We start from the raw sequence: 14685 nt of genomic DNA, 5'->3' as shown, positions 1-14685 counted from the left end.
CATACAGTATAATGTATATTACATTAATAATATATAATAATTTTTTTTTTCCCTCTTAACTATAGAAAACCTTACCCTCTCTTTCTCTCTCTCTTTTTTTGCCCCCGGCTTTGGGCTGAAAGAGTTAATTCCAGGTTCACCTCCCTGAAGTCCCCTCGAGTATAAAAACAACAGCCTCCAGTTTAAATGTTTTTACTGCCTGTAATACAGTAACTTCATTGATTCATTCCAAACAAAAAATAGCGCAAGGAACCTACGTGCCTCTTCAATACATCTATGTTTTCCTCTAGCCAAGTTTCCATAATTATTCTTCTTTACCCCACCCAATATTTAGCTGTACCTACTTTTTCTAATAAAGTTCACTTCCTAATTCTCAAAATAAGAGGCGTGGAGGTAGGCTTAAATTGTAGATCATTTATATATTCATTACTCACATATATTCATTTATTCTAATTATTATGGGCCTGCACTGTCAGGCATTATTCTAGGTGTAGGGGATATCATGATGAGCGCACAGAGGCATATTTACTAAAGACCTATTTTAATTAACAGGGAAGAATGAAGAAGGATTTGCAATCAGCATATCCTTAACCATATGAAAACAGATGCTATTATGATTCTTAAAAAATAAAAACTGTCCTCTAAAGCAGGTTAGGCATACCCTACTCTTCTCCAAGACAAACCATTAAATTTGTACTATTTAATCGATAGAATACTTACAAGAGACCACCTCAAATTCTCATTTTGCCTAAAAGAAAATTCTATTCCAGAAAGCTTACATTCTTGGTCCCCAAATCCCTAGACTAGTTAAAAGTATTGCCAAACTAAAACCCAGGTTTCCTGTCTCCAAGTATTGTTTTTGCTTTTGTTTTAGGACAGATTGGGGTCTCTGAAAGATAAAGCAAATTCTAAACCAGGAGGTCCAAAATCAGTTGCCAGTTCATTTTGCATTTCCTCAAATACTGGATTTTAACAATTCATCATTATTCACTTTCCCAAACAGCTTGATAAAGCAAAACTTCGACTGAGAACCTTCATTTCAACATTTAACAAAAAGGAAGGCAAGTAATTAACAAAAGGCTACCTGTCAGCAACACCACGGGGATGAGCATCCAGGGTACAAAGACTTTCAGATCAGTCCTTTATTGTGTATTACATCACAGACTGTGAATGGTAAGACTAGCTAAAGAATACCCCCATCCTTTTAGGAAAGATCTCAGGCATTTGCTTTCTCATGTGAATATAAGAATAAAGTCTGAGTATACAACACATTAAATTATCCCTGTAAATTCAACTTTCATTGTATTTCTCACTTTAAAAAAAAACAAACAACAAAAACAGGATTAGGGGTGCCCGGACAGCTCAGTTGGTTGATCGGCCAACCTCAGCTCAGGCCATGACCTCGACTGTTGTGAGTTCGAGCCCCAGGTCGGTCTCCGTGCTGAGAGCTCAGAGCCTGGAGCCTGCTTCGGATTCTATGTCTCCCTCTCTCTCTGTCCCTCCCCTGCTCTCTCTTGCTCTCTCTCAAAAATACACAAACATTAAAAAAAAAAAAAAAGGATTAATAACCCTTTACAGAGCTCATCTTCAAAATTATCTAACTTCCCCTATCCTTCTATTTTTTTTTTTTTATCAGTAAGTTAGCCAAGTATACCGGTCTGCTTCAGTGAAAACTCCCAAGTTTCAAAGCTTTTTTGAAAGCTTTTTTGGCAAAGTAGTTCCTTAATTCAAGCAAGGGGAATTAGTTATATATTTATAAATACTTTCCCCAGAGGAAAAGAAAGAGAAAGTTTCTTCTATGTATGCTGGTTACACAGACCAGAAAAAAAAAAAAAAAAAATTCTTGGATTTAAGCTCTTCACTAGTCTCTAAATTCTAAACAACTCTAGAACAAGCAGTTGCCTGTATTTATATTTGTCATGATCGAATCAGAAGTGCTCGCATAAAAAACACTCTGTTCTCAGTACCATCAAATGCCAAAAACATGTTATTAGAAATGCTAGCTTCTGGTCTGCCAGCTTGGGCAACTCCTCTGCCTTTTCTCTTCATCCAGTCTAGAAACACGAAGGCTCTCAATCAGGGAGTGAGGAGGGTCAGCAGTAGTTAAGGACTAAAGACCTTCTTGTCCTTGAGGGGAAAGGCAGTGAGCCAGGGCAGTCCCTGAACGCCCTAGAACACCACAGGAAGGGAAAGGGATGCCCGTGGTGGTCCGGGAAAGAACTTCCTTCCTCCTCCTGCTCATCTTCCAGAAACAATTGTGCCCAACAGAGACTCTGCTGTTCATCAGCACCTCACAGTAGGGGCCGCGGGGCCCAGTAAGGGGAAGCCCCTGCCCATCCAAACGTGCTTTTCCAATGCATATACATAAAAACTCATCATGGGGCGCCTGGGTGGCGCAGTCGGTTAAGCGTCCGACTTCAGCCAGGTCACGATCTCGCGGTCCGGGAGTTCAAGCCCGCGTCGGGCTCTGTGCTGACAGCTCAGAGCCTGGAGCCTGCTTTGGATCCTGTGTCTCCCCCTCTCTCTGCCCCTCCCCTGCTCGCACTCTGCCTCTCTCTGTCTCTCAAAAATTAAATAAACATTGAAAAAAATAAAAAAATTTAAAAAAAGAAACTCTTCAGAATATAAACTACAGCATAAAAACAAGGAATATAATGGGAATAAGGCATGGGGATTAAAGAGTACACTTAGGGGGCCCCTGGGTGGCTCAGGTGGTTAAGTGTCCAACTCTTGATTTCAGCTCAGGTCATGATCTCACACTTGTGAGATCGAGCCCTCTGTTGGGCTCTGTGCCGTGTGAAGCCAACTTGAGATTCTCTCTCTCCCTCTCTCTCTCTCTCCCTTTCTCTCTCCCTCTCTCTCTCCCTTTCTCTCCTCCGCTCACTTGTGCACATGCACGCTCTCACTCTCTTTCTCAAAATAAACATTTCAAAAAAAAAAAAAAAAAAGAGTACATTTAGCATGATGAAAAAAAATAAAATGATTTTTAAAAAATACCCTTAGAGAGAATTCAGCACATTGTGAACCTTTTAGGACAGAAAGATCTCCAGATACTTTTTTTTTTCTTTACTGATTTTTTTTTAGAAAGTTTTCCAAGTTTTAAATTATTTAAAGTGAAAGAAAAGACCATCTCTGGTTAGAGTATCTCTGTGAACATGCCCAAACAAAATGGAGCTGAAATTTCTGTATATAAAAAGCAAAGTGAAAATGTTTATTTTCCAGGTCTGATTCAAGAAGCTGTGATGTCTCACAGAACACTGAATGCGAAGAAACTTGAGTATTTTTGATATTAGTTCTACTATTATCTATTATCTTAATGTCTGTTCCCTCTGAGAAAAACAACAAGAAGGAGTAATGAAAATCGTCGCTACAGTTGTGGAAAGCCTAGACTGCCCATCTCTCTCCTCCGTTCACCTGCAGGATGCCACTTTTTGTTCATTAAAGCTTAAGCCAGGTATTGTCTCTTTTCTAAAGCCTTTCCTGCCTCCACTCACTTCCCTTCACCATGCCCCCACCCCCCCTCCATCCATAAGGGACCGCGCTTCCTGAGGGTAGGAACTGTGTCTTACTCACTACTGTATTCGGAGGGCTTTGGCTGTAGCATAAATGAGCGAGTGAGTTCTGAGGAAACAATTGTTTTAGAACCCTCTGACCCAATAATCCCATTCCTGGGAAATTTATCTGGATATGGCGAGTAAAAGTCAGATCAACTAGCAAGAAAGCCCCAGGCCAGAAGAAAAACAGTTCTGTTTTCAGGATGATGGCACCAGAAAAGTCTAAAAGAAATCCATAATGCATTGAACCTACGCCAGGATTATAGTAGGATGCAACACTGCACATGTGCAATGCGGGTAACTGTCACCACAGTCCATCTGTCCTTTAAGTGTACCTCACATTGTAGGAAATATAGTTGAGTACTTCAAAATCATTAACCACGTGGGCTAATGTGCAGGGCCTAGAAATCTATAACGGCTCAAAGAAATACATAAATAAAAACTGAATCCCAGGGACACAGTCTGAAGAGTCAATTCCCTTGGGTGACAGCTTTAGACAGCTGCCTTTAAAATGCCCTGATGAGGAATCCCCCAGCAATGTATTCCACACTCCTGCTTAGCCATTCTGGCTAGGTTCCATCTGAACCTCTCTCTCCATCTCTTCTCCTTCCCAAACTTCTCAGTTTGGGACCACTACCCCTCAAATAACCAGAGCTAACCTAACGTAGCTCCCACGTCTCAAACCCACCTTCAGTGTGTGCTCTTAGCTAGGCTTATTGGCCGAGCCAGAAGCCAGTTCTGACAGAAGCCAGTTCTGACCTCTGTGGAGCATGAATTATAATGAATGAAGGGAAGCCCAGCCACTGCACCTTAATGCTTGCAGTAAGAGTTTGACCCCAGGACCATCCAGAGAAAGGGCCCCAAGGGACAGAAAAGACCAAACTTTAAAAAGATGGCAATACTTCCGTGCGCATTTTCTTTGATACTCACTTGGGAGGGCATAAGACTTCTTCGAGAAATTCTTCAATCTTATTTACATCCGTTTTGACTTCATTGTTGAAAGTTATAAATGGTGGGTGGGTCCCAGGAGCCAAGTTCTGCAGGTCAGCAGGCTTCCTGTTGGGCAAAACAGTGGTCAAAACTGGATCATTTTCTACTCTGGGAAGGCAACAATACTTTAAATACTCAGAGTGGTTCGAAATGTTAAAGTATGTAAAAATGAATAAGAAATAGTACTTTTTCCACTAAGTACAACAGCTGCACTGCTCTTCTAAGACGACGCGAACCTTCACAAAGCACAAAATTCATGGTAAGAAAATCAGAAATCTTTGATTTTTAACTAAAAGACAAGTCCCCCATTCTCACTCCAAATTTAACGGAAGTGCTTATTAGAAACAGTGGCAGAGGGGCGCCTGGGTGGCTCAGTCGGTGAAGCGTCCGACTTCGGCTCAGGTCATGACCTCACAGTCTGTGAGTTCGAGCCCCAAGTCTGGCTCTGTTCTGACAGCTTAGAGCCTAGGGCCTGCTTTGGATTCTGTGTCTCCCTCTCTCCCTGCTCCTCCCCCACTCGTGCTCTCTCTCTCTCTCTCTCTCTCCTTCAAAAATAAATAACATTTCAAAAAAATTTCAAAAAAAGAAAGGAACGGTGGCAGAACTGAGAGAAAACGGTCTCTAGTCTCAACGCTGGCACCCACTCGTGTAGACATGGCGTAAACCATAACTTTTCTAGGTCTTCCTTTTCTTTTTGTAAAACACGGAACAAGAGCAGCTGATTCATACAGCCTTTTCCAACTACAAGATTCCAATTCAGTGCTACCAATCTTCCACTTTCCTAGAAGTCCACTCTCAGCGAGGAAAGAGATCACCAGTCAAAAGGACTTCAGTACGTAAGAGATAGCATAACCAAAAGTAAGATGCGACACAGAAAGGGCAAAACAGGATAGCGAACAGGAAAGGCCTAAAATACGTATTAGATGAGAATTTTGTCCAAATTCATTAAAAAGCCATCAACAAGTCAAACAGGTCGGAGTCAAAAGAAATTGATACACGATAGATAAAATAAGTGGACACGTGGAAAAATGTAAAAACAAAACAAAAAACCAATTACCAAAGAAATTCAAGAGGAAACTATGACGACATTTCCTTCCTATTAATTAGGGAAAACTGAAAATATACAGAACACTGATAAAGACGGCAAAATTGGATACTTACAGCTACTAATACCACGGAACACTGGTACCACCCTATTAAAAATCACAGTGGCTCGCCTGAACCCATCAGCGAATCCTAGAATCAATAATATGACCCAATACAGTGTGATCCTAATGATAAAATGCGGAGCGTACATCACCATCTATGAGGTACCCTTACAAAAAAGTTGACCCTGAATCTAGAATCAAGTCTCTTAAGGCAGCTGTCTCTTAAAATGTGGTCTAGGGGACCCTTTCACCAGGTGGTCCATAAAGTCAAAACCATTCTCATAATACTAACACGTCACTTACTTTCTTCACCCTCATTCTTTCATGCCTACAGAGTTATCCATAGACTACCTGGTGTGTGATGTCACAAGGTAACGTATACAGAAACAGATAAGAGAATCTGTCTTGTATTAAGGCAGACATTAGAGATGTACGCAAATGGAAAGCAATGCCACTCTTCTTTTGTTTTGGAAAATACATTTTTTGAGACATATTTTTTGTGATAATAATAGGTTCATGATTGTTCTAACTAGTAAATGTTTTTTAAATTTCTCAGCTTTAATTTCTAATACAGTAAAGTTGACAGATACAACCTACACAATTGAAAGCTCTTTGAGGTCCTCAAATAATTTAAGTGTATAAAGGACTTCTGAGACCAAAAAGTTCATTCGCAGGAAACATGAGGAGTTGCTGAACAAAGTTAAATGATACCACAAAGAAGCCACCAGCCAAATACAGAAATTTGGGACGTTCTGCAGTTCAGTGGAATGGATTTCCACCAGGCAATGGCATGAGGGAAAAAAGTCACAAATGGGGGTTGGAAAGGACTGTTGCAGATTAAGAAAAATTTAAAAGACATAACAACCAAATGTAATGAGTAGAATTTGTTTAGATCCTGATTTGAAGAAAGCAGTCAAAGAAAAAAGATACTATGGAGACAACCAGGGAGATCGGATCATATGCCGGGGACTAGATGTGATAATGGCAGTGTGGTTGGGTAAGAAAATGTCCCTATTTGGAGACATACAGCGAAGGGTGCAGGGTTGGAATAACAGTGGGATTTGCTTTGAAACTTATTAGAAAAAATAGGGACACAGCAAATGGGTAAAATCTTGATAACTGAGCTGAAGTTGTGGGGAAGTTTATTCTATTCTTCTGTATGTTTGAAAAGTTTCACAATTAAAAAGATAAACCTTAAGAAACTTAAATGTTAAAAAAGCAATATATTGCTTCAAGCAACTTTTCCCCCACATACTATTATAGCCCTTCCCTATCACAAATGCACAGAATTTAAAAGGATATCTTTTGTTTTTAAAGTTCACCCTTTTTTTTTTTTTAATGTTTATTTGAGAGACAGAGAGACATGGGCCCAAACCCATGAACTGTGAGATCATGACCTGAGCCAAAAGCAAGAGTAGAACACTCAACCAACTGAGCCACCCAGGTGCCCCTTAAAGGATGTCTTTTAATGCATCATGAAGGTGAAATACTTTGTCACTGAAAATAATGTTTAAAACAGAGTGTGCCCCAACATCTCATCCCAGCTTATCAATTTCCCTTGGTCTTATTCATATTCCTTCTCTGTCCCTCTCCTTTTTTTTCTCCCTACACCCCCATTTAGGTTTAGAAAGCACTTCATCTCCTTCATCTCCTTATGACTACATTCCAAAAACAAAGAGACTTATTAATGTCTGCTTAGTCCAAATTTTCTAACTCCAAGCCCCCTGAACCCAAGCTCTAGAGCCCATGTCCCTTTCAAGCCAAAGAAAAAGAAGACGTATTTTCTATGACTTGTGTAAGAACCGAAGCTCTAAAAGAGGACTTTTAGGGGCGCCTGGGTGGCGCAGTCAGTTAAGCGTCCGACTTCAGCCAGGTCACGATCTCGCGATCCGTGAGTTCGAGCCCCGCATCGGGCTCTGGGCTGATGGCTCAGAGCCTGGAGCCTGTTTCCGATTCTGTGTCTCCCTCTCTCTCTGCCCCTCCCCCGTTCATGCTCTGTCTCTCTCTGTCCCAAAAATAAATAAACGTTGAAAAAAAAAATTAAAAAAATAAAAAATAAAAGAGGACTTTTAAAAGTCAAAATCTGATTTGATGTGCAATTCTGATTCCTTTCCTGTGCATACTTTGGTCTGAAAAGGTAAAGCTGAGCACAAAATGACTGGAATCATGAAAGCTGAGCAGTCTTCCGGCTGCACACATATTTAAACAGCGGTGGACCCTGTGAGACTCCCGAACTCATGTAAGTATCCAGGTCGGAGCAGGTCCTTTTCCAGGTGTCATTTCTTTGGTTTGTTCAGTTATCCCTTTTCACGCCTCACCCTGACCATCTGTTCATCTGTGATCACCAACGGGCCCGGCAGGTCCACGGCCGTGTCACCTTTGGTCTTCAAGCCCCCTCACGTTCCAGCTCACAGCTCACGACTGTTCCCAGCTACCCTCCATTTCCTGCTCAACTCGGGAAGACCCTGTACATTACCAACGGTCCAGAAACCCTAACAGTTCAGGGTTTAAACAATTTATTTTCAAATCTCAACATTTTAAAGTTAAAAAAAAGACTTGTTTTGTTCCCACGTTATAAAACCTATCCATCCGCATTTTTATGACTAGCGGTCGATTAATGCCTAAATGTAAGGTAATAACAACATACGTCTGTGTGTTTCACAAATAATTTTTTCATGAACAGGGTAGAGTTAGACAAAGGGGAAGAAAGGGACTGATGCTTTAAAACAACATGGAGGGAGGGCAGCAAAATAAGTAACAGCTATTACTTCTATAATAAATTGTAACAGCTTTTAGCTCTCCAAACAAATTTATTAGAGGAGGGATAAAGTTGGCATGGCAGAGAAGAAAGAGCCAAAGACTGAATCAAAAGGATGTGGTTAAAGTCTCAAATTGAATAGTTATGCCATCCATCCACCAGCTATGTGACTAAGGAAATCACGGCCTCTGGATTTCCTCCTCTGCACTGCGGACATAAGCCCTGCTCTGCCTGTGAAGATCAAATCAAATAAGGCCTATGAAAGTGAACTAAACCAAAGTACGCAAAGGAAATCCATGACGGCTTTCAGTAGCACACTAAGCATTCTGCAGGAGATGAGACAGGCGGTTTTTAAACTCTACTTGAGTCTGATGGTTCAGAACCGGTTATGTAGCATTAGCTGACTGGTAATAAGAAATCTGATTAATAGAGGCTTATAAGTAAAGTGAAACCAGGCACGCGACTACCAATTTTCTGTTCATGTTAGGGACTAGTGGATAGTCCGTTTTGTTTCTGCCAAAAGCCTATCTAGATTTTGAAAAACCAAAGGTGACGAAACTATTTTCCAGGATTAAGTGTTGACATGAAGGAGAACCATGTTAGGTCCTTACCCCAAGTGAAAGTAAATTTGAGAAGAAACTTGAATGCCTCTCAACAGAATAGCGGACTTCAAATAAATGTTCAAGTTGCAAACACTGAGGTGACTTAGAAGCTTTATCAGGTCATCAACCAAGCAGAATCTCCCCTGGCACTCCAAGGCCTCAGGTGTTGTTTGACCCACCAGGTTCACCTTACAGATGCTCCACAGAAACTTAACATTTCAGAAGCGCAACGTGACAGACATGAAACTGAAACACGGGCAACGGCTAAACATTTCAGGCCATCCTTGGCTTATTTCATAAAAGCCCTTTAATAAATACTCAACGATTCATTCAAGCCCATTCAAATGTTTTCCTTAAGTGACATCTAGAAAAAGCAAAGTGCATATAATTCGTGCTTTAAGAGCACAAATACTCTTCAATGTTTGAGGTGTCTTTTCTTTTTTTTTTAATGTTACTTATCTGAGTAGTCTTTTTTTTCTTTGTCATAGTAGATGAACAAACAGATTCTATTCTCTCCCGTTTTGCTTCTAGATGAAGAAAAGGAAAAATAAAGAGAAACAAACGAATACAAGAGACAGAGGAGGAACCTCATAGGACCTAATACTTTAAGCAACTTAAGTGGCTTAACTTCAATTGAAAGTTAATTCAGTACACTTGCAACAATTGGAGAACACCGGGCAGGTGACTCAGGTCCAGCTGCTTCTTAGAAGATGAGCACAGTATAGTCCTAGGACACTGGAGCCGGTTCTTAAAGGTGACCTATCTGTAACTAGCTGACTCCACTAAACGGAGAAAACAAAAATACTAAGTATGTAGACCTTATATTCTTAATTGAGTTCCTTTTGACGGTACTGATTTTCAAGACATAAAATTCATCCATACAAATCAAGAGAATATTGAACACTGTATGTATGGAAATTATGGGGGGAAAAAGTTAACACCAAAAATCCTTGGTTTCAGAACACTGTACTCCTATTAATTATTCTTCTCTATGTTTGCTATAGTCTAATATTAAAGTCACCAACTGAATGAATGAGTCGTGGATTCACCAAAACATACACGCCAAGGTCCCAATTACTAAGCATTTGCCTATGTGTCCCAATTCAACCAGTTAAAGGATTTTCTTTTGATTAAAATGTGGTATGCTGCTAAACCTTCGTCTACTTTAGTGTCAGTCTGTGGAGCAATCATGTTAAAACAAAACAGCACCCACGAAATGGTTTCAAACCCAACTTCAATAATTCTTAAGAGAGTTCATCAACACAGTTTATAGAGTTGACGCTAAGTTTAGAAGAACATCCACCATTAATCCATTTTTCTAATTCAGCTCTTAACCACCTCAACAGGATTTACCATCTTTGAAGTCATTTTGAAAAAGAACATAAAGACGTCGCAGTGAAGCTCTCTCTCTATGACTGTCCGTGGCTGTCTGTCTCTCTCTCCGTATTTCTGACGCTTCCCCCCCGCTCAAAACACTACACATGGGGTGTACATATGATTCATAATGCGTTCATGAGACACACATCTTGATTTGTCATGGTAACAAGGGCTTCGTGTCGCTCAAGTCAACTTTACAAAGGGAAAGAATGGAGTCTGTACCTTCCTGACTGGCCAGTAGCAGACAATGGATGATTTCTCTAAAAGGCTGGCCCGTTCCATTCCATTTAGTCTCTCTGCATGTGTCATTCACACTGTTGTCACCACCTGGAAACCAAACTGATCTCTCAACTTGCTGAAGACAGTTTTCAGAAGGGTAGAATCACAGAGACAGGATAACAAAAGCAAACTACCTGAAGAATCTAGAAATCAGATTTTGTTCTGAGTCTATAAATGCCTCTCAAGAATACGCAGAACTATCAGTTTTATAGCTCCGTGGTAACTTGTTAAATGATTACAAAATCGTTAAAGTTTAAACTGTCATAATAATCTTCCAAAACTTTATGCTATTATTATGGCAACTTACAAGTGAGTCTTACACAGTCCCTTACGAATGGTGTATCAGCATGTGAAGCAGAAGGAAATCATTTATGACAATGCAAATGATAGGCAAGTTTCAGAGTTTACGGTGGAAATGGGAAAATGGGAACATGTATTTCCCAGACTTTTTTTAATAAATTTTTTTAAAATGTTTATTTATTTTTGAGAGACAGAGACAGAGCATGAGCAGGGGAGGGGCAGAGAGAGACGGAGACAGAATCTGAAGCAGGCTCCAGGCCCTGAGCTGTCAGCACAGAGCCCGATGCGGGGCTTGAGCTCACAAACCGTGAGATAACCTGAGCCAAAGTCGGATGCTTAACCGACTGAACCACCCAGGCGCCCCATATCTCCCATGATTTTTAAAAGCAGTCTTCTCCAATTTATTTATTTTCTCAGAGAACATCACAGAGGAGGGATTTTATTCACTGGTAATATACCACCACTTTGACAACAAAAAGCTAATTTCTAGGGCGCCTGGGTGGCTCAGTTGGTTAAGCGTCTAACTCCTGATTTGGGCTCAGGTCGTGATCTCACGGTTCATGAGTTTGAGCCCCACGTCTGACTCCGCTGCTTGGGATTCTCTCCCCCAGCCACTTCCCTGTGTGCTCCTCCCGCACGTGCATCTTCTCTCAAAATAAATAAGTAAACTTAAAAAAAGGTTCATTTCTTAACGTTATCATTTCTCCTCTCATTCCCCAAAACTAGAAAAGCTTACCTAACAAATATGTGACAACATATGGCCACACTTAGATATATCCAAGTCAGGGTCTCAGCATGTGAACAGGGTGTGTGTGTGTGTGTGTGTGTGTGTGTGTGTGTGTGTGTGTGTGTATGAGAGAGAGAGAGACAGAGACAGAGACAGAGATAGAGAGACGGGGGATGGGGAGTCTACTGTTGTCATTCTTCCTTCTTTCTCCTCCCCTTGCCTGCCTCTCAGGCTTATCTGTGCTCCAAAGATGCTAATCGTTGATTTAAAATTTTTATAATTAAGTATAATGAAGGTAGCAGAAGTCTTCAAAGATTTTCATCACTGCCACAAACCTGTCCAGCCAGTATGATATAAGACAATGAATTCTATTCAACAGAAGTGTCTGAAAATGGTTTGATGAGTAGTAAAAAGTACCCTGAACAGTGTTGAGGACACAGTAGACACTGGGGAAATCTGATTTTTTCCTTCCTTTTTCCTGAATTTAGAAACAAGGTAACTGACCTCCAGAGGAGACGAGGCATCTTGCCCGAGGTCCCACGGAAATAAGTGACAGGGCTCTCTCTACACGGAACCAGGTCTCTATCCCTAATCCATTGCTCCCCATTTGATGACATGTGATAACACCTTCAAATATGCTCCCAATTTTAATATTTTCGTTTCTATTCATCTGAAGATCTTGCTTAAATGGTGGCTGATGTAAAGCCCAAATTCCTTCTGAAGCCTGAGCACTTTTTTTTTTTTTAATCTCCAATTCTGCAATACAATTGCAGCATGCACAGAAAATGAGGTTTAGGAATGACTCCCACTAAAGCATTAAGGCAGCACTGGCAGGCAAGCCGAGGGGGATTGTTCTAAGCCTCACAGGGGCTCATGAATACCACCAGCACAGTCATTAACATCAATTGAGATTCAAAGAGAACGTGTCATACACTGCCAGAACGAGAAACTGGCTTGTTCTTATGGATGAAATGTCACGGAACAATAATTTTTTCAGAGCACAGAGTGGGCCCCGAAATAGCTCTCAGTTGAGTCCCACTGCTCTCCACTGGTTTGTGGGGCGGTCGGCAGTCTTCACCGAGGAATTATAGACAATTACCGGGAAAAGCAGGGAAATCAGCACCGTAGGCATTTTCTCCCCCGCAGCTTTTTAGAAACGGTCCTGTCTAAAGTTTTTAAAGTTAAGAACATACTGTGAGAGGTACGTTGTTTTTTGTTTTTTGTTTTTTTACTACAGGATGCTTGATTCCTCCGTGACAACTTCATTTCACAACGATGTTTTGAGCCAGCGTTCACTCTCTTTAAATCTGACTCAAGACTTTAAGTGTCTTAACTCACTGAAAAGGTCTGGAAGGATAAAGACCAAACCTAGATGCGACGGTATCTGTGAAGCGGAAGCTGCTGACCAGGGGCTGGAGGTGGCACGGATTCGTTACCAGGTACTCCTTATATATACAATTGCCCTTGAGAAGGTTTTGGATGTACTGTAGACCCAAGATTTCTGAAGGAAACTACGAAATACAGGCTCCAGTGTCAAGAGCTGTTGGTTTCACACAAAGCCTAGGAAAGAAACAGACATCTTCTCTGGGGGGTAATACTCACTAATGAGGGAGCCTTGAATCCCTCAATCCTACTTGCCACGTGTCACTTTCCACACGCAGCGTATATTACTCTGAGACACATACACATCCGCAAATATCAATCCACGTACAGAAATAATGCCGTCAAGAGTTTGTACAGGAAGAGTGAAAGAGCCATTATGAGCTCACTTCCTTTCCTGAACCAGACTCCCTTCGTTTATGGCACTGTTGCCGGTCTGTGCCACAATCACGCACTGTGTTGAGCTGCTCAAAGAAGGCTTTTTCGAAGCACGGCCGCCAACTCACTTGCTCCAAGCCAAAAATGGAATAGGAGAAATCCGTGTATTTTAAGACACAGTAAGGGTGTGTGCCTGGTAGCATGGGCTATTTTTAGAAGTTACACTGGGAAACTTGCTTTTTGAATGCATGGGGGGGGGGGGGGAACAGTCATAGAAGGGGAACTACTTGAATTATTTCATTCTTCCACCAGCTCTGTCCAATATGAGGTGGCACACCTTTGAAACAGACTATAGTTTTAACTCTTACCGTCCCCAAAGGCTTACCTTACCTCTGCCTTCATACACATAATTAACGGGTTCCTGGACGACTTCCTGGATTATTTTCAGTAAATAAATTTTAAGACTCCAAAATCTCAAATAAGGGCACTGGCAGTAAGTAAGTAAAGAATCAAGTTTAAGCTACCGACCGAAATGCAGGGAATGCTAGCCTGGAACTGGAAATGGGATGATAAAAGTCTCGCTTTGTGACGCCCAGAGGGATAACATGCCTGACTTCTGCCACCCATGTTTTTTTCCTGGACGCTGTTCGTGACTGATAATGCTTAAAAAAATGAGCAACAAGCCATGTTGTTGCATGTGTGCAAGAGGCATACATTTCCACTGCCCAATCCTAGATTTCCTTTTGTTATAACTGTTCTTAACCCTTGATTTAAATCTCATCTTTTTGGGGCGCCTGGGGGGCTCAGTCGGTTAAGCGTCGACTTCAGCTCAGGTCATGATCTTGCAGTCTGTGGGTTCGAGTCCCGCATTGGGCTCTGTGCTGACAGCTCAGAGCTTGGAGCCTGCTTCGGATTCTGCATCTCCCTCTCTCTGTGCCCCTCCCCCACTTGTGCGCTCGCTCTCTCTCTAAGTAAACATTAAAAAAAAAATTCTTTTTAATAAATAAACCAATCTCTTCTTTTCTCCTAAGTATGAATGTTCTTCACGTCGAGCCTATTTGCTGAGGAAGAACAGAGGGGCTCCTGAACACAAGGAGCCTATTACCTATCAGGGCCCTTCCCAGTCCTCTCCACTTGGGCCTGTGGAGGCAGAGTTAGAAACAACTCTTCACCGAGCAAGAATAATCACAGG

At 41.3% G+C, this 14685-nt stretch overlaps 1 protein-coding gene across 1 annotated transcript in view; it reads right to left on the bottom strand.

Moving 5' to 3' along the window:
- Positions 1-14685, bottom strand: part of CLIC4 (chloride intracellular channel 4) — a 65995-nt gene that overhangs the window by 14152 nt on the left and 37158 nt on the right. The window contains exon 3 of the mRNA XM_043578619.1: positions 4485-4610. Coding sequence (XP_043434554.1) covers positions 4485-4610 — 126 coding nt within the window. The remainder of the gene's footprint in view (positions 1-4484; positions 4611-14685) is intronic.

The sequence above is a fragment of the Prionailurus bengalensis genome, chromosome C1 (assembly GCF_016509475.1).
Source record: "Prionailurus bengalensis isolate Pbe53 chromosome C1, Fcat_Pben_1.1_paternal_pri, whole genome shotgun sequence".
In the NCBI taxonomy this organism is placed as follows: domain Eukaryota; kingdom Metazoa; phylum Chordata; class Mammalia; order Carnivora; family Felidae; genus Prionailurus; species Prionailurus bengalensis.
Note: the sequence above shows the minus strand (reverse complement) of the source record. Positions and strands in the feature narration are given on the sequence as shown.